The sequence below is a fragment of the Oxyura jamaicensis genome, chromosome 1, assembly GCF_011077185.1.
Source record: "Oxyura jamaicensis isolate SHBP4307 breed ruddy duck chromosome 1, BPBGC_Ojam_1.0, whole genome shotgun sequence".
In the NCBI taxonomy this organism is placed as follows: Eukaryota; Metazoa; Chordata; class Aves; order Anseriformes; family Anatidae; genus Oxyura; species Oxyura jamaicensis.
Window position 1 is genome coordinate 183,358,283 of NC_048893.1, and position 25,262 is coordinate 183,383,544.

General features: G+C 44.3%; 1 protein-coding gene across 2 annotated transcripts in view; it reads left to right on the forward strand.

Annotated features, from left to right (window-relative positions):
* The window catches only part of FLT3 (fms related receptor tyrosine kinase 3), a 39,917-nt gene extending 19,603 nt beyond the window's left edge, over positions 1–20,314 (forward strand). The window contains exons 9-24 of one of the 2 annotated variants that reach the window (XM_035325517.1): positions 1,895–2,060; positions 5,628–5,734; positions 7,321–7,432; positions 8,912–9,090; positions 10,915–11,027; positions 11,126–11,258; positions 11,348–11,452; positions 12,482–12,592; positions 14,253–14,406; positions 14,761–14,891; positions 15,259–15,383; positions 15,770–15,892; positions 16,521–16,632; positions 16,715–16,814; positions 18,046–18,155; positions 18,917–20,314. In XM_035325517.1, the coding sequence (XP_035181408.1) occupies positions 1,895–2,060; positions 5,628–5,734; positions 7,321–7,432; positions 8,912–9,090; positions 10,915–11,027; positions 11,126–11,258; positions 11,348–11,452; positions 12,482–12,592; positions 14,253–14,406; positions 14,761–14,891; positions 15,259–15,383; positions 15,770–15,892; positions 16,521–16,632; positions 16,715–16,814; positions 18,046–18,155; positions 18,917–18,972 (1,937 nt within the window). In that variant the 3' untranslated portion in view covers positions 18,973–20,314. The remainder of the gene's footprint in view (positions 1–1,894; positions 2,061–5,627; positions 5,735–7,320; positions 7,433–8,911; positions 9,091–10,914; positions 11,028–11,125; positions 11,259–11,347; positions 11,453–12,481; positions 12,593–14,252; positions 14,407–14,760; positions 14,892–15,258; positions 15,384–15,769; positions 15,893–16,520; positions 16,633–16,714; positions 16,815–18,045; positions 18,156–18,916) is intronic. The other variant, XM_035325513.1, reaches the window with a different exon arrangement.
* The last annotated feature ends 4,948 nt before the right edge of the window (positions 20,315–25,262 follow it).

Sequence of the window (25,262 nt, forward strand, 5' to 3'; positions counted from 1 at the left end):
CAGCGATTATGCCAACAACTGCAGCTGCAAGGCTTTTTGTTTCTGCAGGTCTTATGTTCAATTTCCACTGATGTTGAATAAAGAATTATTAGCACCATGCAATCTAGATTCAGGAATATGCAAGCTATTTTCCAATACATATTAGGTTTAAAGCAAACAAATAAACAAATAAAATAAATACAGAAACATGGAAACTTTGGTTCCAGTCTCAAGAATTTCAGCTCACCTCCCTGTTATTACTAAATAATGTTCACTATTTCTTTGGCAGAAATATGCTTAAACATGCCCAAAAAATGGTAAGCCAAGGGGAAGAAAAACAAAACAAAACAAAACAAAACAAAAAAACTATTTTCTTTCTGTTTCAAGAAAGAAACAACTTTTTCTGAGTTCTTTTCCAGAGGAATGTCATACCCTGCTCCAAGATCCCTGTGTGCACTGTAGAGAAAGTCTTTATTACTCTTGGCCAGCTGTGTTGTTAAGAGCATACATACAGATTGCCTTGAACTTGGAAAGATGAGGTCCAAAAGAGCATTGAAAAGACAAAGATCCAATCTATAAACCAAATAAGCCCTTAATATTAAAAGGAGGAGAACAGTCATGAGAGGAATTGCTTCTTGTTTTAAAATACTGATATTTTTGTGGCTTACATGGGAGTTTCCAGATTGTATTTTTTAAACCAGTGAAGTTAGACAGACACAAAACACGCCAAACACAATATAGTGTTACAACCAAAAGAAAAACACTCTAAAGAGAAATCTCAGTCCAGTCATATTTCTACAGTGCAGGTTTTTTTTTTTCTCACCATGTGGCTGGTTAAACACTGTCACAAGTTTCCTCGAGGTTCTAGCGTCTGCTTCCTTGAAGACACCGAAACTCAACTGGATATGGCTACAAGCAACCTCATCTAGTTGGACCTGCCTTGGGCAGGAGCTGGACTAGACATCTCTAGAGGTCACTTCCAATATGTATGGTTCTGTTAATTTTATGGAGCTGATCCTTAGCTCTGCTGATGCCTTGAGGACCATGTCCTCCTACAAGCATAGTTCAGTCTCTTTGGTTGGGATTCAGTTCACCTCATGAGACACCTAGCCCCAGGAATGATTCATGTTCTTCCAGCTGCCAGTGGCGTGAGGCAGGTATTTCCAAGGAGCATTTCAGTACATCTTTGTTATCTTTGTATTACCATGGGATATATCTGGACATGCCTATCATTCCACTGTATGTATCAGAGGTCCAAACAGGTAGCTTGGGTGGGTCACTGAACTTCAGACAGCTCCACTAGGTGAAACCAATCCCACCCTAGCAGGGAAAGTACCAGCAGCACTGGGTTCACCCACACCTTTAGAACGCTTTCTCACATTCCTGTTGTCTTTTATCAAATACTTGATAATGAGATGGAGAAACAAATGAGCAGCTGTAAGGCTGATTTGCAAAATCTTTAGCTCATTTCAGGGGAGCAGAAAGAATGAGTATCAACATCTGATTAAGCTGGTTGTGCCATGTTTTTTTCCCCTGTTAGATGTAGCTGTTAACACCCAGAATACACACCTAAAACAAAACAAAAAACTCATGGAGCTGGTCCTGTGGTTCTGTAGGGTGAGTGGGGAAGAAGTCAGAGCATTTTGGAAGTGCTCTGGTCTGACAGAAAACACAACTCTACCAGACATCACAAGTACCCAGATCAGTTGTCTGGAGCTGAACAGAGAGATATCATCGCTATACTATTTTTGAAGAACCATTTTCTTTTGATTAAAGGGATGCCTTTTGTGATGTAACATGGTGCTGTTTGTGTGTGTGTATGTGATAACCAAAATGAAAAACATACAGATGTCAAAATTCATTCATTATGCAATCCATCCTTTTTATCACAATACCAATATTCTCTCTTTTTCAGAAAAGGGATTTATAAATATAACTGACTCTAGAGAAGATTTTGAAATTGGTGAAGAAGAGTTTTGCTTCGAAGTTAATTTTACAGCATATCCACCAGTTAGATGCATGTGGCTATTTTCCCAAAAAATGTTTCCATGTAAGCAAAGTTACAGTGCAGATGGACGCAGGTACTGGAATATTTTGTTATAATTCCAAATCTTTCCTCTTTGTGTCTCATTTGAATTAATTATTTTCCATATTTCATACTCTCTGTATTTTTAATATGTGGATTGACCAGGTGATAAAGACATATTAACAAAAGGTACTCAAATATTATTTTGGCTTTCAGCAGCAGTTTGTGTAGATAACATACAGTATCACTTTATTCTCCACTTCAAAATAAACCCTTTTGTAAGTTATACATCCAGCAACCCGTTAGGTTATATGCATTTTGCCATTCCCTTTCTCTCTGATGTAATTATTCAATTACAGCTCTTTTGCAATTTTCATGCAAGTTCTCCATGTTCCCCTTTTGTCATGCTGTGCTTGATGATGTTCCCAGTATCTTTGCTATTGCTCAAACCAAACCCAGGGCCCTGTAGTTTCCCAGGCTTAGATCTATTTGGCTCTGCCTGTGCCACAGAAACATACCGTTCTGCTAATTACCCAGGTCATGTATTCTTTCGCAGTTGCAAAACATGTTTTGAATAAACCTGTTAGTTATCTACCTTTTCTGTTATTTCCTAAAATGAAGTTCTGGCATGAGTCCTGTTTAAGGCTAATGTTTTCTCCATTCCCTAGGCTTTCTCAATTCTTGATAACATTATCTAATTTCCTTCAGAGTTTCTTTCAGAGTAGTCCCCTGGCTTTCAAGGTAACAGCTCTTATTCACCTTAGCGAAAATAAAGCCAAGCTGCTCTTGTGAAGTTTTAGCTTCAAAATGAAGCAAGACCTAGGCAGTAGTTAATGTGCCCACACTGATTTATTCTCATATTTCTTCCCATACTCTTAAAATCTCTCATCATCTTCTTAAACCTGTATTACAGCCTTGATTGTACTTCTTATGCTTTCTTTTCATAGTATTTTGTTACACTTGATTTTATCCACTAGCTTGCTGAGTCGTCTTTGCAACAGTCTGGCCTTTTCATCCGCATCAGATGGAGTATTGGAGTCAGACCTCCACATGCTTCAGAGACAGCTCAGTTGAGATCAGTAAATTGTCATCTCCTGGCAATGGCCACAGGAACTCTGTCCCCGCTGATAAAGTGAGGGCTGTCATCAAACTTTGATAGTGCTGGGTGGGTGTTGGTGACTAATCTGCATGCCTGATGTGGGCTAGGCAGGTCTGTTCTTTGTGGTCAATACTGATTTTGGAAATGAGGTCTCCTGGGACCGGCATGAGCAGTTGCTCATCCTTGTCTGATAATGCCAAGTTTATTTCCTTTGCAGTTTTCTTCTCACTGCTGGTAAGAGAAGGAGTCAGCTTTGCTCGGACAATTGGGCAGCTGGTGTGAATTCAATCCAGATAAGATGAAGGTGCTACAGACTAGGCCAACAATAACAATTTTGAGAGCTCTTGACAGAGCTTAGGTAACCCCATTAATCAGTAAGGTGCAGCTGTTGGTGTCCTGGAATGTGTGAGTCACCTCAGATAGCCTCTGCAGCCCAGAGGGGCCGATCCCCTCCTGCTGGACAGGGGAGAGCCCTGCCATCGTCCTGGAGCTTGAACGGGAAGGGACAAATGTTTCATTTAGTTTAGTGTCCCTGGAAGCAGCAAGGGGGAGTGGAGTGAAGGGATTCTGCCTACAAGCTGTAGCACCGCAGATCCAAACATGATTTTAAAGCATGTTTCTCAAGACAACACAAAAAAGGTCAACACAAACCTTATTCTGAGTCTATCTTTGCATTTTTTTAGTTCACTTCTGTGTAATCCCATCTCCCAACACTTCTACTTTATTCCTTTCATATCCTTTTTCATTTCCTGTTTTTCCCTTTTTTGATTTCTGCCATTTCCTTATCAAACTGTTCCTCCTTAAGATCATATTAACTATTATTAATTAACTCTGCCCTCCTCTTTAGCTTTTGATTTCAAGTTTCAGTGATTCATCATTCCTGTCAGTGCCCTTCTGTGTTTTCAGAGATTGTTTCAAAATTTCCATTTTATATTTGCTTTTGTTGTCTCTGTGTTTTATCATGCTGCAGAATTTCACTTCCCTCCTAACAGCAAATGAGTTTTTATACACAGAATGGTCTCTGGTAAATTTATATTATTTGTCTCTCATCCTCTTATATTTTCAGGCACCTAAGGCATTCTTTTTTAACGATTTTCTCATTATTTCATTAGGATTTAATCCTTCAGGCCTAGGTTTTCAAAAGCAGCAAGTGATTTGTGATTTCTCTTTCCTTTGGCATCTATTTTGAGGCAACATAAAGGGGATCTGTATTCTTTTTCTTTTCCTTTTTCTTTTTCTTTTCCTTTTTCTTTTTCTTTTTGTAAAAAAAAAAATAAAAAATCCCTGATTTCAGGGACATCTTTAAGGTCATTTCAGATGAAAACACTCAAAAGTGAGTAACTTGCTATGGAGATGCTATCTTAGTCAGAAGGCAAAATTCCCAGTGACTTCCATGTGATTTTTCTTGATTTTTAATTGCATGGTGATACTTGGTGTCTTAGTTCATTTATAAGTATCTTGCTTAATGAGAATCACCCTGGTTTTAATTCTCTAGATTTCTTCTTCCAAGCTCATTGTTGCTTTCTCTTACTTTTGCAATTGCTGGTATGGACTGTCTTTTTTTCTGTCTGTTTAAAACTCCCTGATATGACTGCTTGCATTTCATACTAAAATCGAGTGGATGTCTGCTACTCAGTTTTGGTTAGCAATCAGCCAAAATATGTGCATGTGAAATGTCAACAACTAAACCTAAGATGAGTTTTTCTTAAGTGATCTTCTAGTGTTGATAAACTGCAAATCTCCCATTTAAATCTGACAACCATCCTGGCCTATCCAAAAGGACAAAAAATGTATGCCAACTTTGTAAAGATTATATATTCCCTTCCTTCAGCTGACTCAACAGGTCAGTCCTGCATCAGTCTTCAAATCATCTGCAGTCCCCATTTCCATCATCACAAGCACGGTTAGAGTCTTGCTTTATTTCCGTCCTTTGGGCCAAAGGCCATAGTGGGTGGTAGAAGGCTGCCCTTCCTCCTGCAGCACTGTCATGATGGTTGGTGCTTTGTCTCATTGACATTGAGTTTCTGATGATTATCTCATTTCTGAGCTCCATCAGACCTTCCGATCTGGAGAGGTTTCTCTTGCATGATCCTACCATCTCATTGTTATTTCCTAATACTTTTGTTCATACCAGCCAGAAATAAACATCGGAATCCTTCAGAAAGTAAACAGTTCGATCCTTTGCTGGTCTTAACATCTGAACCCTGTCTTCCAGTGGGTTAGTAACAAAATCACAACCCTACAGCCCAGATGCACTCCAAGAACTACTGAAAGTTACAGAAAAATTGCAGGATGAAATCAATACTGCAGGGGAAAAAAAAAAAAAAAAAAAATCTCCTCTTATTAAGACAGTTAAAACAGTTACATTTTGTCTGGATTAATGTTTAATAAAATAATTTAGTCTGGATTAATCATTAGAAGATATTGAATTGTTTCAAACATATATGGGTCTTAACTACATCTAAAATATTTTGTTTTCAAGACTTTCTTTTGTCTTTTTCCTTCCTTTTCTTTGCTCCACAGCATTTCATCAAAGTTCTGCAACCATCAGCACCAGTCTGGGATATATATATTTTATGCTGAAAATGATGATACAGTCATGACAAAAAGATTCACTTTGTACGTGAGAAGTAAGTTAGAAAACAATCCCTGTAAAGATGTGGCCAGGTCTGGGAGGGATAATCTTGATCTCTCACTTAAGATTTTGCTATTGATGTAAATGGAGCTTATTTGCTGTTTTTCCCTTTCATTGTGTCGTACAGCAGAGGAAACGTAATTGAATATTCATTTTCTCCATCCATTTGGGGCTCAGGAGACTTAAATTCCAGAGTGTTCTCTGACTAGATATTGAATTAAACTGTCTTTGATTTTTCAAAGAAATCAATCCACTTGAGTATCTGACTATGCATTAGAATATCTGATTTCACCAACTGCTAGGCTCCTTTCTAACATCTCTTATTTAGACACTTTGATTTAGATGCTTTGACCTTTAATAATCAAATATCATGTTCTCAGTAACAGCTATCTGGGAGCATTTTTGACCTCCTGTACACCTCAGCAGAGTGCAGCAAGATAGCCTGAGTCCTAATTAAATGGGTACAACTGGGCCACTGGGAATGTCCCTACAATTAGTATAGTAAGAGGTGACTCCCAGCAAGAAATGTTGAGGTCCAGCTGCCATGCAGGGCTGGTGAGAGGACATCCAGTGTGGGGCTGGCTCAGTCACAGCCTTGGTTCCATAGCAGATGGAAGGCCTGCCCTCTGTCCCTGACCAACAGGGACAAGTAACACAACCCACAAACACATCCTTCTCCATACCCCACACCTGGATTTCTGTAATGCAGTGTTGTGTGAAGAGAATCACATTTCTGCCTTGTGTCCTTCCATTTTTAGCAATAAAGATATGGAAATGAGTTGGGGAATACCAAGGAAGTCTCCACTTATCAAACTGAAGGAGGAAGTTGTTAGTTTTTTTTCTCCTCCTCATAGTTTACCATCAACAGAGGGAACAGAGTAAAATAACTTAGTCATATACTGAAGGAATTAACACTTCTAAAGAAAACCACAAGGCCTAGGAGCCCTGTTAAATACAGTGGCTGCATTCTAACTCCACAGAGCCAGAATACGGGTGACTACTGTAGCGACACAGTGACAGGAGACACACCCGTTAGGTGGTAGCTTTCTGTGGTCTGTGTCATTTTTTTTTTTTTCCTGATGACATTTGTGAGTTAGTGCAGTTCATCTGGGGGCTGTCTGATGTGCAACACATCTGTGTGGGCTACCCCTGCCCATGGGCTTGGCTGGTGCTCTTGGTTGTCTCTGCTCTGCCACGTGGCTATGGCATCTGCCTGTTGCTCCCGGTACATGAAGCTGCAGAGCAGCCAAGTGAGCCAAGCAACCAGGCTGAATCCTTGCTGTCAGTCAGAAAAGCAGAAGCCGAGACTTCCAGTTTGGGCCCTTTCACTGTTTCGGTCTGGCCGTGCCTGTATAGAGAAGTGGCTGCTCCCCTCAACTTGCCCACAGCCCCGAGGTGTGGGGCTTGGAGGAAGGAGGAGGGCTGAGGCCTGCAGCCAGCTCTCACGATGACACACAGGTGGGTTGCTTTGCACCCACAGAAGCAGATCGTGGTCTGGCCAGATGTAGTGTTACCATGTAAACACAAAGGTTTTGGTCACCCAAGCATTGACAGAAATTGTCTTGTGTCACCTTGTTGCAGGAAAGCCTGAAGTAACAATGCAGTTATTGTTCAAGCAGATCTCATGCGTCGCTGACAGCTACCCGGCCTCATCCTGGGTTTGGAGACACTGTCCTGATCTGAACTCATCCAAGTAAATAGTTTTCTCTCTTTTTGACTCATTGTGAAGACCATATCTGATCTATCCTCGATAATATGAAAACTGGCCTGCAACAAACTGAGTGCAAAATGCACTCTTGACTATTTGGAAAATAGGATATTGTGGCCCACTCCAGGATGCAGGAATCACTAAGAAGAGTTTTCAATATTTATGCTGGCATCACATCAAATCTCTGAAGATGTGTATCTCAGGTTCTTTACACTCAAATAACACATCTGGGTTTATATCTACAGTTAGGTAGTTAAGAAATCCAATCTAAGTTTTTCTCTGCCTGTCAAATTTGTGGGCTATTCAGGGAATGCATTGTTTAATATGGGTTTGATTAATTGGTTAAGCTTTGGTTAATATAGCTGTTACAATGACCTGAAGCCACTAAAGTAAGTGAGAGTGTTTCCAGTAAAGTCAGGGAGAATGTTTCCATTTCCTCTATTTATGAGTCAGGACTTAGAATTTCATGAGAAACTGAGACCGCTTTACGAATTCTGCAGCTTTTATTTTAGAAATGCCAAAAAACTAATAATCCCACATCTGTAGAAGAGCACCAGGTCAAATTATTGTTAGGAAGATTACTGATAAAGCTCTGAGTATTTTAAATAGATATGAAAAAGATACGTAGTCATTTTTTTTATCCGTACCTCTGAGAAGGCTTCCTAACATCAGTGTGTTTGTGCAGAAATTGAAGAGCAAAGAAAACATCCAGCTAGCAAGTTTCAAATTCTCCTTATAAGAGCTTTCTGGAAAAGGAAATGCTGTGATTTTTTTTTTTTTTTTTTTCTGGAAACTTCCACACGTACAAGCTAATGCTATTTGCAAAGCTGAATGAATTTTAATTTATTTACTCACCTACTAATTTATTTATGTGGACAGTAAGTTGATGAATGATAGAAAAGCAAAAAGTCAAAATTATCTCTGTGTGGGCTTCCTTTCCCTAGTGTGCAACATTCTGTAGTTCTACATATGAGGTCTGAAATAAGCTACTCATGTAGGGTGGATGCTTTCCATCTTAGGGCTTGAGTGAGAGAAACTTTATGGCTGAAATCACATCCCTGCAATGGAAGGAGTCAGAACTTTTATTCTGGGTTCAAGCTATATTTATTGTTTTAGTAACAGCTCATTTGGAGCTGCTCAGTGACTTAAATGATGAGGTAAAGGTAAAAGCAACGGGAATTATTGCAGTAGGGGACTGGACACTGGTAGAAAGTGGGAATGAGCTTAGGGTGGGAGGTAGAGAGCCCATTTCATCCCCTGCCTGCTCTGCTATGTCCATCACAAATACATGACACTGGCAACTGCTCTGAAGCCTCTCTCTAACGGTGCCAAATAAAAAAACAACCCATCTATCTTTCCCTTCCTTCCTTCCAACACAGTTGTATGTTTTGAAACATCTCACCTTCTCCCCTGGGAAATGCCAATGTGAGCCAAAGATCAGAATTGGTCTCCTTTGTTTTCCAGCTGCACGGAAGAAATCACTGAGGGGATCCAGAAGTTCTTGCCAGAGAGGAGATCCCTGGGGTCATGGATTTCAAGCAGTATTTTAGATGTGAAGGAGACAGCAACAACCTTCTCTGTTGAGTGCTGCGCAAACAATTCAGTCGGCTCAGCCTGCGAAAAGAGCTTCATTAACCTGTCAGGTACCATAAATCAGTGTTTTAGCACAGGTTTTCTCATCTTAATTAGAGCTGGCATGGTAGAATTAATGGCGTGGGTTTTTTTATTTAGCTAAATGCCTGCCCAAGCAATGGCACTGCAGGTAAAACACAAGCACTGTGTGCATGCAATGTGGGGAGTGTTGATTGGATAGGGGACATGTCTCTTCTCTAGTTCCAAAGCAGGGGCCTCCTTCACTAAAATGAGCAGAAATGTCACAAAAATAGTGCAGGATGGAGCTTTAGCAATAATGGGGTTTGGTGGGGATTATTAATTATATGGCGGGGATTATTAATGGGGTTCTAGGTGGGGATTATTTCATAATCCCCACCTAGAACCTGAAGCATCAGTTTTGGGAAGAACTGAAGCCGCTCTGGTAGCTGGTGGCAGGTGTTAGCTCTTGATCCTCTCCCAGAGGTCACTGCAGAGCTGCCAGAAGTGCTCACAGGAGCTCTCTTTGCTGCCAGACCCACACAAGGGACAGACACCAGGCCTGGGAACCGCTTTGTGGTCTCTCTTCTTGTAGGAGGCATGAGGAAGTCTTTCCTTGTCAAGCAAGAAATTTGCCATGGGTATTTACCAATGCACTTTATATTTGGTACTCCACATAATATATTCCGTAGGGCAAAATAATTCCATCCCAGGAAACATGCTGTGGCACCTGGGAAGTGTTGTGAAGCACCCAGATATTTGCAGTATGAAGCTTTCTCCTGGAAGGAGTGCAGCAAAGAGGGCAACAAATACCATACGGGGTCTGGAGCATCTTCCCTATGAGGAAAGACTGAGAGACCTGGGTCTGTTCAGCCTTGAGAAGACTGAGAGGGGATCTTATCAATGTTTACGAATATCTTAAGTGTGGGAGACAGCAGGATTTGGCCAACCTCTTTTCAGTGGTTTGTGGGGACAGGACAAGGGGCAATGGCCACAAAATGGAGCACAGGAAGTTCCGCACCAACATGAGAAAGAACTTCTTCATGGTGAGGGTGACAGAGCACTGGAACAGGCTGCCCAGGGAGGTTGTGGAGTCTCCTTCTCTGGAGGAGATTCAAGGCCTGTCCGGATGCCTACCTGGGCAACCTGTCTAGGGAACTTGCTCTGGCAGGGGGTTGGGCCCAGTGATCTCTTGAGGTCCCTTCCAACAACCCCTACAGTTCTGTGATTCTGTGATTTCCTTCATCACAGACAAACAAGCTGTTTGCTGCTCTTGACTACAGCTGACAAAAGCTGTGACAGCTAATAGAGTTTGAGCATTTATGTTGAAATTGCGGTAGAAAGTAAACATAATGTTTTTGCTCTTAGAAACTATCAGAATATGAGAACAGACCTCATGTAGTGCTCCCTCACCCAGAAGCACTTTATTGATTGGCCTTGGCTATGTAAGAAGTTCCTTGCTGCAGAACAGAACAATTCTTGAAGCAGGTTTTGTACGGTCTGTCCACTGATTCTGGTGCTTTGGTATCTAACTACATTGCTTGGGGGAAGATGCGGGGAGAGAGGAGGAAAGATCAGAAGAGGAATTGATTATTCCTGTTTATGCTCACCAAGTCCAATCAATTGAAGACACCAACACCTTGGTGCCCTGAGATTTATTAACTCGTGTAACTTTTTTTTTTTTTTTTTTTTTAATGAAAACAGCCATCAGAATTACCCAGCACTGAACCTTCCATCGCACAACCCAATGCAGAGGAGGCTCAGATGTGAAACCACTCCAAAATGCAGAAGCAACAAAGCCACCACCAGCTCTCCCTGCACCTTCAGCTTTACGCACAAGCTCTGATTCAGTGGGTAGTAACATGTCTCTTTTAAAGTTGCAGGAGCAGTTTCTTCCCCACCGGACAACACTGCATTCTATGTCTTCGCTGGATTTATCCTCCTCTTAATCTTTTTTTTGTCTCTACTCATTTGTCATAAATACAAAAAGGTAAAAGAAAACATAAGTACCTGCCGCTTCTTCTTTTGTTCCTACTGGGCTGTTTCTTCTTCTCTAAGCCTTTTTCCACTTCTTTTTGTCTTCCAAAGCAATTTAGATATGAAAGCCAGTTGCAAATGATACAGATGATTGGATCATTGGATAACGAGTATACCTACATTGACTTCCGTGAATTCGAATACGATCTCAAATGGGAATTTCCCAGGGAAAATTTGGAATTTGGTGAGCAGTCCACAAGGCAAACCACAACGCTGGAGCAGCATCCTGTGCTGTAGTGGCTACAAATAATACTGCCATATTATGTCTTGTAGGACAGGTCCTTGGTTCTGGGGCTTTTGGGAAAGTGGTGAATGCAACAGCCTATGGAATTAACAAGGCGGGAGACTCAGTCCAGGTTGCAGTCAAAATGCTAAAAGGTACAACGAACTCTGGGAACATTTTGCAAGCAGTGACATATTCTAGTGACCCCAAAGCAGAAGCAGTGCCAGAAATCCCTTTAAATACAGACCTTTTTTATTTAGACCTTACAAATGCTTAGTTCCAGAACACTTTCATAAAGCTTTCCAAATCATGTTTTGGTTTTGAAAGTTATTGCTGAAGTACCTTCTTCCTGCAGAGTGCTGCATTTTGTCCTAAGTGCCAGAGAAGATCTCTGTTGTGTGGGGAAGGATGGAGCTGCTCTGCTCCAAAGATGATGAAAACAAATTAATTGCGTAATTTAGCCTGCCGGTTACATTGGTGACTCTGGGAATTTGGGTGTGAGGTCCCTTTTTCTTGTAGCACTGCTGAGTTGTTGCACACTCCTTGCCTCCAGTGTCTGATTTAGCTTGTTTGTGAAGCTTACAGCACATCTTCCTGTTCTTGACGGATGGCACAAAACAATGTCCTTCTATCCTTCCTTATGCGTCAGGCTTCTTAAACCTCTAATCCTCCTTGCTGCTTTGCTCTGGCTTCTCTCCCAGCTGTCTCCACCTCCCATAAAAGCAGTGTCCAGACGTGAGCCTCCCTGGCAGCAAGCAGAGCAGGAAGGCTGGAGCTCCATGTCAGCAGCTGCACCCTGCTCACCTGTGTGCCTGCACAGCCCCTAACTCTCAGCCCATCATCCCCTGCTTGCCCACATGCATCAGCTTTGAGCTTCCTTGGCCTGCTGCTTGGCAGTTGTCTTTTTGGAAGTCCATCTTGATCATTTTGGTTCGTGTCTCCAATTCGCTGACACCACAAGGGGTGAATGCTTGCTGAAAAGCAAGCCAAAGGCTATTACTGAAGCACAGGATGTCCTGCTTAGCTATATCATGCAACATTTATTCAGAAGGTTCCCAAATGCACTGTCAGTCATTTGAAATGAAGATTTGAATGTGACAAAGCATCACAACCATCTACATTTTGAGTTTTGTTTTGTTTTGTTTTTGATGGAGGTTTCCAAATGTGTGTAATTACTTTTTCAGAAAAGTCTGACACTTCAGAAAAAGATGCTCTAATGTCTGAGCTGAAAATGATGACTCACATTGGAAGCCATGAAAATATCGTGAACCTACTAGGAGCTTGTACTGTGTCAGGTAACTTGCACTTGTGGAAAGGCACCAATTAAAATCATCAGACTAATGAGGACTCCTGAACAGAAGTATTACAAATTGATCATTGGCAGCAGTGTTAAATCATCAAGCCATAACTAGCTGCCTATTCCTCAGGCTGCTCTTCCCCTCTTTGTTCGGAGTCCTGACTTTCTTTCCCTTCCCCAACCAAATTTGCTGCTCTACGCAGCCCCAAAATAAGATAAAGATGAACTGAAAGCAAAGGTAAGGGCTTGCATGTGTACAGAAATGGGTCCTTTCTAACTGTACTTGCATGAAGTGAGACAATAGCCCTTCTATAAAAGAGGTTTTCTTGTAACAACGGTGATGGCACTGATATGGGCCTGTTTATTCAGAGAGAAAAGGAAAAACATGTCTGCTGTGAGGGACTGAATATAAAAACAAAAAAATGAAGATGAAAAGAACTAAGGAGATATGGACTAAGTGGCAAGATATTATCAATAATTAATTATTGTGTGGCTAGTGATATCACTGAGGAAATTGCTATCCCAAGAAGTCCCACTCTGGCCAGTTCAGTGGTGAACAGGAGTGAGTGAAGACTGGCTGATGAACACCAGAGAGATCACCTCAGGAGAAAGGGCAGGATTTTACCCAGTGTTTGCTCATATTGTGAATTGTAACACCTGCCCCTGAAAAAAAACTGACAGATTTTCTGCCACAGATATGTATTAAGTTGGAAGGATCAGAGAGAACAGTAGCCCCTTGTTTCACCAGTTTACATCAATGGCAACACAGTCATGCAAAGACATTTGAGGCATGCTGAGAAGGCGGACAAATAGACAATTGCTAGTGGCTTTAGTTGATTTGAAGCTGTACAGCAAGTTTCCAGGCAGTGGCAGACACTGCCTTCAGGAGTGCTCTGCAGGATGTGGCAGTGGAGGTAGGAGAGCTGCAGGGAAGTCCTGCTTTATCTGGCAGGACAGGGCAGGAACGTTTTCAGCCTCATCCAAGTCCTGTGTTCCGAAGCCTTTACCTGGCTCCCCAGACTTTTGCATCCTTCCCCTGAGTGATATCGAAGTTTTTTTCCAGTGTGTCCTCCCTTGCTTGACAGAAATTTCTGGTAGAAATGTCCACAAATTCTTATGTGGTCTTTCTGAATGGTGATGCCAGTGCAGGATTGTGGTGTGACCACTCCAGGCAGTCCATGGGATGTTCGCTCTGCTCCTGCAGCCTTGCAGTGGCTTTCCTCCAGGCCTGCCTGGGTCATGGATTGAAGGTGTTTTTCCTTCCTTAGCAGATAAATGAAAGGCCGTAAGTCAATTCATGCTATCAAGACAAGGAGTAGAGAGTCACCTTTGCTTGAGCCATTTAGACAGTAGTTGCATCTTTATAGCTTGTGCTCCCCAACCCAGTCAGTGCCTTTGTTATAGGGAAGGGTCCTCATGCCTTTGCAGGGATTTGCCATCCATGTTGGGAGATGCACCACAGGGAAATTCAGCTACGTACATTTTCCAAAGAGGCTTTCCACCAGTTTACCTCCAGATAGAGTTTATCTTCCTGGGAAGGGGAAATGCTTGGGATGTTTTACATAGATTAATCCTGGGAGAAGATGGGGCATCCCGAAGGTTTTAATGGGAAGATTGCTGTAGACAGCAGAAGGCATTTACATTTCCAACTATTTCAGGACCAATCTACTTGATATTTGAATACTGTTGCTATGGTGACCTTCTGAACTACTTAAGGAGCAAAAGAGAAAAATTCTACTGGACACTGACAGATATATTTAAACAGCACAACTTCAGCTTTTACCACAACTTCCATTTAGACCAAAATTCCAGGTGAGACATTCAGAAATAAAATAATACTTTGTAAAACGATTGTCTCTTTATAGATGCATTCTCAGTTGTGCCGTAAGCAGGTATAATAAATTAATTACTAAGAATTTTCATACTTTAACAAGCAAGGCCTATGGGAAGAACTGAGATTTGCTTCTTGTTATGATGTTCTTCTCACTGTACTGCAAAATATGAGAAATCTCTTGTTTCAGTTTCCAGTTTTGAGAAGACCCCTGCCTATGCCCAGATTTTTAATATCAACAACTGATCCTATTTTTTTCTATGTAAAACAGTTTGCATTTAGCAGATTATGTTCTCTGCTGTGTGCAACCTTTGAAAATGTGTCACCCCCTCCAGGATGAGAACCTACCTGAAGTATGGTGTGAGCATGAGTCTGTGCAGAGAGGACGAATTAGAAATCGCACAAACAAGCCAAAACATAAATATGGCACCTGGACCAAATGGGATTGTGCTGTTTTCTGAGGAAGGTAAAAGATTAATTGGTGTTATCTCTAGCAATTCTAACTGTTATTATTGTATTTATTGATCCAGCTAGCCAAATTCAGTGACACAGGAGGCCCCTTGCTGTTGTATGCCTCTTTCCTCCTGGCAGAAATTTTGCTGGAGAAGGATTCAACAATACTTAAGACCTCAGACTTATGCTTCTGTTCATACTATACATGATATTTGAGTATGAAATACATTTTCCTTTGTGTCTGAGCAAGGGATGCAAAAGATGAATGCCCTTCATGATGTTCTCTGTAGGAGAGAGAAAAATCCTTACAACAGTCAATAGAATTAATCAGAGAGAGAGGAAGCCCATGGAAAATTCATACTCTTGGTTGTTTTTTACAGATGAAATTAAGCATATAAGCAGGCAGGTGGATGAAGAAGAGGATTTAAATGTGCTCACTTTCGAAGACCTTCTTTGCTTCTCTTACCAAGTTGCCAAAGGAATGGAGTTTCTGGAGTCCAAATCGGTATGGTGAAAGCTAGCAAACTGTTTAGATAGAAAAGAGAGCAAAAATAGGTCTGTCTATGAAAAGGCAGACTGAGAAACAGAGCCACACAGTGGCAGGCTTGAATTATACCTCCTTCCCCAGCTTTATGGCATCAACTGGACTGTACTTTCAACCATGTCCCTGAGTAAGAAGCAGTGGCTACACTGCACACTTCTGTCTGCTCTGACCCTGGCCTTGGCCATGGCCATGAGCAACCAAGGACTGCCCAGCTTGCTCATCCTTCAAACGGTTGGAGAGGAAGGAGGCAGCAATTCACAGAGCCCGGTGTGAAGCCATGAGCAGAGGGAATTATTTCCCTCTGCTACCAGGTGCTGCGGAATGTTAACCCACTCTGTCCCTCTAAGTGCATTCACAGAGACCTCGCTGCCCGGAATATACTAGTGACCCGTGGAAAAGTAGTGAAAATATGTGACTTTGGCCTTGCAAGAGATGTTGTGAACGACTCCAACTACATTGTACGGGGAAATGTAAGTTCCTGAGTGCTCTCTATTTTTTGTATCATTGTAAGAATGATAGGGAACCAAGAAAGGAAAACTTTTATTTTTCAAATTCCCGGATAGCATTATAGATAACTGTATAGACAGTGCAGAAATCTTACTTTTTCTGCCCTTAGCAAATGTAGATTCTCAGCTTATAATTAGCCATATCAAGCTAGTGATAGTACTAAAAATGAAATGATACCCATGTCCTTTCACAAGCTTACTGAAACCTGTTGGTGGGAAGTGGAGGGAACTGTTCATTGTTACAGACAATAATAGGACAGGAACAGCGTATGTGTGAGGTACACCAGGTCCCATGGGTAAATGAAGTACAGTGTGGACATCTCCATCTGAGCTACTCACTGTGGCAGTCAGGGAAAAGAAAAAGGCTTTTCCAGGGCAGAGCTCAACGGTCATCTAAAACAGGTGAGATGAAGTGGCTCCTTGGAAGTGCCTATTCCTTGCTATAAAGGAGATGTAAATAGATTATTGGGAGAGGTTGAGCTTTCCACTTAGCAGACATGAATTGATTCTAGTTGAGAACTGAGAGCTGCAGCAAGTCATCTAGAAAACCTGTGTCACGGCATGACCTGGCCTCCTTTCCCCGTCTGTACAGGCTCGCTTACCGGTTAAATGGATGGCTCCTGAAAGCTTATTTGAGAGGACGTACACAATGAAAAGTGATGTCTGGTCTTATGGAATATTACTGTGGGAAATATTCTCTTTAGGTATGTTCTGTAATGTGGTGGAAGAGCACTGCTTGTCTCTGGTGGCTTCTGAGTCAACGTGTATTCTCCATTATGTTCCCAGGTGTGAACCCCTACCCTGGCATTCAGGTTGATGCAAACTTCTACAAATTAATCCAAAATGGATTTAAAATGGACCGACCGTATTATGCTACAAAAGACATGTAAGTGTTCTTTATGAGCGATGTACAGCATGGGGATTTATACTTACTAGGTCACCATTTGTATGACCTTTAATTCATTGCACACTGCACCCTGTTCAGAAAAGCTGCAAAAGGTGAAATCTTTCTCTGACACTGTAAAAGGTTTCTTGATCATGCAAGTTTTGTCCTAAAGCAAAAGTGATCAACACTAGAGGTTATGTGTGTTTGAAAGGACAAATTTATTATCTCTGTTGAGCTGTGCCTTCCTTACCCAGTTAACTTCCTCTTTGCAGATCAGAGTGAGTTTCTTTTTTCTTTTTTTTTATCCTTTTTTGCAAAAGCAAAGTTATACTGTATTCATTTGGATATTGGCTAAATCCTTGGTAATATTTTTATTATTATTATTTTAATAGAGCGTTAGCATATTTGACTCTGTTCCAGGAAGCCAAGGAACCTCTTAGAGAAAAACCCTGCCAGGGAAGAGCCAGTGGGAGTTGTTGTTCCTGTGCTTGCACCTCATGTTTTTCAGCCAGTGCCTCTGTGCCTGGAAAGACTCTGGCTGCCTGGCTCTGCATGCAGGCAGACCCCAGGGGACAAGAAGAGGAGAATGTGGCAGGGAGCTCTGAGACCTTGCTATGTACCTTTCTCATCCTCTCCATGTTGAGATAATAATGGCATTAAAGGTACAGGTGAATCTGACAGATTCAGCCATGAAAGGTTGCTGTGGGACTGATAAATACCAGGAAAGCTATTTGCAAGAGACTTTAGCAGATACACAGTGTACTAAAAACTGCTGAAACTGTAAAATCTTTAAAATGGTCTTTAAAATTCAGAAAGACACAAAAATCCATAAAAAGACTCACTGGGAAAACTGCCTTCTGTCCTGCAGAGTCCACAAGAGCAGATTCATCCCCAGAGTCAGATAGGAGTTGTCCTCCTGCCATTTTCTGTGTGGAAGCTGGAAAATAAGCTTAGCATGCCAGCACATGTCAGCCATGGCCCCCAGTCCTGTGAGGAGGATTTTGCTAAGGACTCCAGTAAAGATGTGTTTTTAATTTCTCCCCCTTTCCCCATCTCTCTGTATGTTTTTCTCTGATGTGACCATGCTCAAATCCAGCCTCTTTTCATAAAATCATTCTGGTTCTTTTCATAAAATCATTTGATTCCCATGCAATTTCTGCATTTCTGTGTAGTCCCTTACTAGAGACCCCAAAAGCTCATATGTTTTCTGTGACACCTCCTTGCTGTGCAGCTACTGCGTGATGCAGTCCTGTTGGGCACTGGACTCCAGAAGAAGACCTTCTTTTTCCAGGCTTGTTTCCTCTCTTTCCTGTCAGCTGGCTGAGGCAGAGGGAGCAGTAAGTAAGCACAGAAGAAAAAATGTGGGTTTTATTTGTTTGTTTTTGAGCCCCACAGACCTGAATGGACTGAGAAACAGTCTTATGGTTTCTATTCTCATGTGCCACTGTGCTGGGTAGCTATTCCCAAGGGATGTTACTTACTCAGCACATGTTACAGAAATGCATTTCCCCTGTGCAGAAGTCAGTGCAGCAAAACTACTGGTTTCTACCTGGGTATCTACTCTGAGCTTGACACACTATTTCCCCATGTCCAGAGTTCTTAGCAGCCTTTTGGGGTGGGGGGGCTGTGGATGGGACTTGCCATTGCAGCCTTGAACTTCTCTGCATGCTGCTAGCCTGGCAGAAAGTGCCAGATGGAGAGGCCCCTTTTCCTTCTCTCACTCACAACAGACACATATGGCACATTTGGCGGCTGCATGCATGCCCACCCTTACTGCCAAAGGTAACACCAAGGGCTGCAATGAGCAATTCCAAAGCACTATAGCAGGAAAAAAAAAAAAAAAAAAATCCTTTGCAGCCCAGTGCCCTTCCTCAGCCCAACTCTTTTTGAGCAGATAAGATCTGTCTCCCCTGGACAGTCTCCCCTGGACAGTTGACCGGACTCCCTTTGGAGTCGGTGGGAAGTAACAGACCTGAGCGTGGCTCTCCCATGGTGTATGGGGATGTTTCACCCAGTACCTGCTTCAGCAGGAGAAAAGCAGTTCTCCAAGTACAATAAATCATAACAGAAGGTATCATTTTTTTCCTCTTCTCAATTGCTAGGTTTACCAGAACATGAAAAGAAATGCTTCTACGCACAAAACCAACGCCAAAACTAAGCCACATGTAAGCAAGGATGAGGAATCTTTTCAGTCCTCAGCTCTGCTCCATCATGAAGACTCTCAAGTTGAAAAATAATCTGGGTTCTGGATCTGATCTCAGTATTTTCCTAAACTCCGTGTAGCATAAATGCTTTACATCACCACTAGAAAAAGAAATTGTTACTGACTACTGCTCTATTCACATTTCCTATGGGCCACTCCATATTTATGTTGCTTTGAGGAGAAGACACAGCAATTCATTTATTTGAATTCAGCAAACACGTCGGTCACAAGACAGGAGCAGTTGTCTTTTTGCTGGTTTTCTACAACTGGATATCCTTTTTCCTAGCTATATGTAAAGTGTCTAATCAATGCACCAGAATTCAGACTGTTCTTGCCATACTGCAAGCAAACACATGGAAATCCATGTTTTTAGTTAACATTTACAAGCACGGACTATGATCTAAAGAGAACTGGTGTGATTTCCAGAAGTGCTACACACATCTTGATCTCCAGAGGCCAGTGAGTGTTGGAAAAAAAGGCCACCAAAATAGCCAACTTTAGATGCCTGAATTTTAAAATACCAGCCTTATTTTACAAGGAACTGTGTATCTGAGCATCTACAACTGCCTCATCCTGAATATCTCAATCACAGTAAAGTTCCCTACAGATATACAGTTCAGGTGAGTTCCTTCCATTAAGCTTTCGGCATTCATCCAGTCATCCAGCTCCATACTTGCTGATGAGAAAGAATCACTTAGAGACAGTGATTCCTTCTACCTAAAATAAGCATCCAAAACAGGCAGGAGAGGGCAGGAGATGACCTCCCTGCTCTAGAAAATCCAGGTGACTGGCTCCAGCTGCAAGTCTCACTTCCACTGAGTTATGGGTAATCCCAGTCTCCGAACTTTGTGTATTTTAATATCAAATAAAAAAGATTAATTCTGAAGAAATTATCCTCTGTAGCAATTTAGGAGTATAATATCATCACAGCCAATTCCCAGAAGTCCTCCTGTCTGTATAAACCCCGCTGCAATAAAATGAGCATGCATCTCTAACTTTCTCTCAGACTCCCAGGACAATAACCAGAGACTTGATGTTTTTTTAATATAGATGAAAAGAGACATTATTTTCATGGTGAGGTTTTGGGACTTGTAAACGTGCCTTTCATAATGACTAACAGGATACATTTGTCTACATCCCAGTGAATGAAGATGAGGATATATTGGTCGATAGTTTTCTTCTCTGTTACATTTTACAAAATGCTATCTGCAATTAGGATTTCCAGTGGCAAGTGTTGTAAATCAATGTGTTTGGATGGAATGTGCTATCACATAAATCGAGCTGCTCTTTACTAACATTGTCTGAAAATACTTAATGTTTTATTACAGCAATTAAGAAATGTATAACATTGTGGAATTAGCAAAGAGACATCAATTATTTTAATCAGACTGCCAGAGAGTAGTTTGGAAGTATGAAGACAGAAATAAAACTTTAACTTTATGTGTTCTGGAAAATATAGATGGCTTTTAACATGTTCATATAACACAATTTCAAAGCGTTCAGCAAAGAGACGTCACCATTTGGCACGACTCACACACAGCCTACATGGTGAGCGTCAAGCACCTCGTGCAGGCAGGAGCCGTCAGAACTAGAGGAGCAAGGGCTGAGCTGGTTGCTTCCACACTCAGCTGGCCCTGGAGCCTGAGCAGATGTGAACTTGGCTCATTAGCCAAAATGAGGAGCAGATGGGAAGCCCATATCCTTTAAAACAGGCCAGGGAAGTTTGTCCAATGTTTTTCCACAGGATTCAGATAGGAGTGGACAGAGGTCTCATCGTCTTCACTACTGAGCTGAGGCACAGGAGTATAAAGGCAAATGGAGAGGCACGAAGCTAACACAAACTGCTCATGATGCACACATGAAAAAGCAGCTCAGACAACAGTGCACCCTGTGAGGAAGCACGGTGAGGAAAAAGACCCTCCTCTAAGGGGTAGACACACAGAGGGCTGTGTCTGCTTCTCCGCAGAGCAGGCAGGGGTGGAAAAAAGCTGCAGGAGGAATTCAGTGGCAAATAATATCTTTTTGGAGCACATCTCCTTTCCAGGATGCTTCCAACACAACTCAGCAAGGTGTTAGTGCATTCATGAGGTGTGTGCAAGCCTCCAACTGCGATGCATTACCCCAAGCCGGATGCTTTAAGGCGGGCAGAGGCTGACAAGGATTCAGCAACCACTGAGCCAAGGAGAAGAGGCACTAGGGGGAGCTCCGGCACCGCGCTGCGTGAGGACCCGGCTCGTGGAGGCGGACCCGAGGGCAACCGTGGGATGTGGGTGGGATGGGATGGGATGGGATGGGATGGGATGGGATGGGATGGGATGGGTGCCGACCGGGCAACTCCCTCCCTCCCTCTGCGTTCCCCTCCCCCGCCACAAAAAAAAAAAAAAAAAAAAAAAAAGCCCTGGTTTGGGATACCTGGAATGGGCTCTCTGGTAAAAGCTGGGAGTAAAATCATGTGTTGCATCAGAAGAGGAGAGCAGAAGCTGTGCAGGAATGCAGGATGTCAGGGGCTTGAGTTAAGAAAACTTGTTCATGGAGGGATCTGTGACAAGTGATGAAGGAAGACAAGGTCAGATTTGCCACAGATCTGCCATCTTTGATGAGGGCACATTTCTGATGGGAAATATTTTGGGAGCACAGAAATCAAAGCAGGCTGGAAATGACCGGGTTAGGGCATCCCCACACATGGCAGACCTCAGCCCCCTTCTCACAGCCACCAAACCAGACCAAGTGTTTGGTAGCACAAGGCTCCCTCCTCCCAGCTGGAAGCGCTGCTGTGCTAGTGTATCACTGCCTCCTTCCCTGCCCCCAAGTGGCTAATTAATTAGGCCACGTGAAGTAAAACAGCTTTAAAAAAAGCTGGCACAAAAAGATCCACCCAGGAGGAGTTCATAGAGCTCTCAAAGAGAGGTGGCAGAGGAGCTCAGCTCCCTGGGTGAGTATCCTGACACTGGTCTGGGGGCCCTTTGAAGACCTGGTCCAAATCATGCTTCTGGAGATGCTTCCAGTAGACAAGACAAAAAGGGGGCTGCTTGGATCAGGGATTCAGATTTAAGGGGCTGTGCTGGACAACTGATATTTACGTACAGGAGCAACACTCCTGGCAGGACTGGGGGAGCCCAGGGGTCATGGCTACTGATCAGGTCTTGGCCAAGGAGGGACATTGAAGAGCTGTGGTGCATGCACCATGTCCCTTCCTTTGTCTATTTCATAGAATCATTAAGGTTGAAAGAGGCCTCCAAGATAACCTGGTCCAACCATCCCCCCACCACCACTGTCACCCACTAAACCATGTCCCCAAGCACCACGTCCAACCTTTCCTTGAACACCCCCAGGGACGGTGACTCCACCATCTCCCTGGGCAACCCGTCCCAGTGCCTGACTGCTCTTTCTGAGAAGAAATGTCTCCTCATTTCCAACCTGAACCTCCCTCAGTGCAACTTGAGGCCATTCCCTCTAGTCCTATCACTAGTTACCTGTGAGAAGAGGCTGACTCCCAGCTCCCCATGCCTTCCCTTCAGCTACCTGTAGAGAGCAATAAGGTTATCACCAGTGCTGTGACAGCCCTGTCCTGAGATCCCAAGAAGGAGATGCCCATCTCCAACTTGCACCCAGCTCCCCTTTGAGAACTGAGGACCTGCAGGAGGCCAGCGGGGCTTTGGGGAGATCCTTTGGGGTTGCTGCACCACAGGAAGCAGCTCGTGGTGGTCCTGATGCATGGAGGTTGCTGTGCTAACCCCACACAAAGCCAAACTCTGGTTTTAAATGTCACCTGGGCTGCCACCACCGACTGTCACCCTGGCACCCTCCCAAACCACCCCGCTGAGGGCAAACTGGGCCCAACGAGCTGAACCCCGAGGTGAGCAGCCGGAGGAGGGCAGTGTGAGGCAAGGCTGGGAACAGGGCCCTGCCCCTCGCCCCCAGGGCTTTTCCAGCCCAGGAGCAGGGGGTGACACCGGGCTGGCACTGGGAGGCGACAGCTGGGAGCAACCAGGAGGAGGTGGAGGGCAGTCAGACAGCAGCTCCTCCTCAGAGCCAATAGGACTGGGTTTTTGTTTGGTTTGCAGGGCCCAGGTTTGTCCCTGGAAGAAGAGAGGCCTCCTCCCTTCTTTACAGCTCCAGCGCTGTTTTCAGGAACAGGCGGCGGGGAGGAGACATGAAAACCTGCAGCCCCCAAGAGGAAATTTGGGAAGCAGCGTGGCCATAAGTGAGAGGGGCACCTGTGTCCCCACACTCCCACAGCACGAAATATTACCCACAAAAGCCCAGGGGCCTGCAAGGAGGCGTGCAGTTAACGCCTTCGAAACCTTCGACCCCGCAAACAACAAACCGTCCGCGCAGGCCGGAGTCGCCCCGTGCCTCTGCTGACTGAACAGGTTTGTTGGATTGGGCTCGAAGAGAAACACGGGGCTGAGGGAGCTATGGGGCAGCCACCAAGGAGCTTCTGGCCATACAGGACCTCCGGTGGGGGGAATAAATGGGTAGGACGTGTGGGGAGACACGGCCACACGCATCACCTCCCTGCCAGGGTTATGTTTCAAAAGCAGGAGAAATAGGAAATAGGATCACAGAATCATTAGGTTTGGACAAGACCTCCAAGATCACCTGGTCCAACCATCCCCTACCACCGATGTCACCCACTAAACCATGTCCCTAAGCACCACGTCCAATCTTTGCTTGAACACCCCCATGAGTTAGGAGGACAGCAAGGACCTCAGGCTTTCTATTACCCCAAGGTTCAGGGGGGACAGCCCGGAGGCTTGCACCTGCAGTGTGGCGGTGTCCTTGGGAAGGGACTCAACACAAACATCTGTGGCCATGTCCTTCCCAGTGTGAGGCCAAAAGCTGTGGCTGGGGGACATCACATTGCCCAAGGAGCACAGAGGGAGACAGCAGCCTCCATGAGGGGCTGGGAGGATGTGGGGGTGCCCCCTGGGTTTATGGGGCTGCCAGCGATAGCTGCTTGGCCTCGGGGTCCTGTCCATTGGGGTCGCGCCATCAGGTGCACACTGCGGGATGAGTCCCAGTCTCTGTGACTGGATCAGGCCCCGGGGTGACTTCCCAGCAGGGAGTCTGGGGACTGCCCCAAACACCCCATGGCTGAGCGAATCCTCCAGTGATTAATTTGACTTCCCCACCCCCCATTTTCTCCCCATGCTTTCTTTAGGCTCCCGTTTCCCGGAGGGGAGCCAGGGCCATCCAAGCGGAGCCCCAACAGCACCTGTCCGAGGGGGCAGCAGGGGGGGCGCCCGGTGGCACAGCTTGGCACGCCATGCTGTGCCATGCCAAGCCATGCCGTACTGTGCCGAGCTGTGCCGTGCCTCCCCCCCTGTCCCCCAGCTCCGCTCCCTTCCCAACAACGAGGATCCTGCTGGGGAGCAAGCGCTCAGCATCCAACCCTCTCCGAGAGGCATGTGCTTAAACAAGCCAGGTATCAACCCCACGATAAAAGTATTGGGTTATTCTGCAACGTAATCTACATCAAAGCCTCGGGGGCTGCCGGCTTGAAAAGATCCAAGATGTTTTCTGAGTCCTTATCATGTCTGTGCTTAGGGGGAGCCATAAATTCCACAGGGCGGACGAACTAACACACGATTCCTCCTTCCCTTCTCTCTCCTTGGCCACCAAAGGGCTTTTTTTTTTTTTTTGCCTTTTTTTTTTTTTTTTTTTTACCCTAAAAAAACCCCCCCCCGCCCCCCCCCCGGGGGGGGGGGGGGGGGTGGGGGGGGGAAGGCACGGGGGAGGATGATCTCCCCACCCCACCCCGAGCTTCTCCTAAGTGATGGAAAAATACTAGTTTTTCAAACAAAAACGCGTATTATGACCCAAAAAGGTGCACCCGCAGCCCTGCGAGGTCCTTCCAGGGGCTTAAGGGGGACGGGGAGTGCCCGGCACCAGGCACCGGCGTTGCCGCCCCGGGACCGGCAGCGGGCACCGGGCACGCCGTCGGCGGCTCCCTCGGACCCGGCTCCCCCGGGGGCAGGCAGATCCCCTGAGAAATGGTGATTTTCGGCTCCATATGGAAGGCTTGGGGCTCAAGGAGGAAAGCGGGGAGCCCGCAGCGACGGGGCTGGAGCCCCGGAGCCTGACGGGGAGAAAGGGGAGCCTGCATGGCTGTGTCTGGCCGGGCCAAAGCCGTGGGAGAAAGAGCCCCTGGGGGAAAAAAATAAAAACAACATAAAATCAAAGAAAATGAAAAGGAATAAAGTAAGACGAGAAGAAATAAAATGAAAAGAAATAAAGTAAAA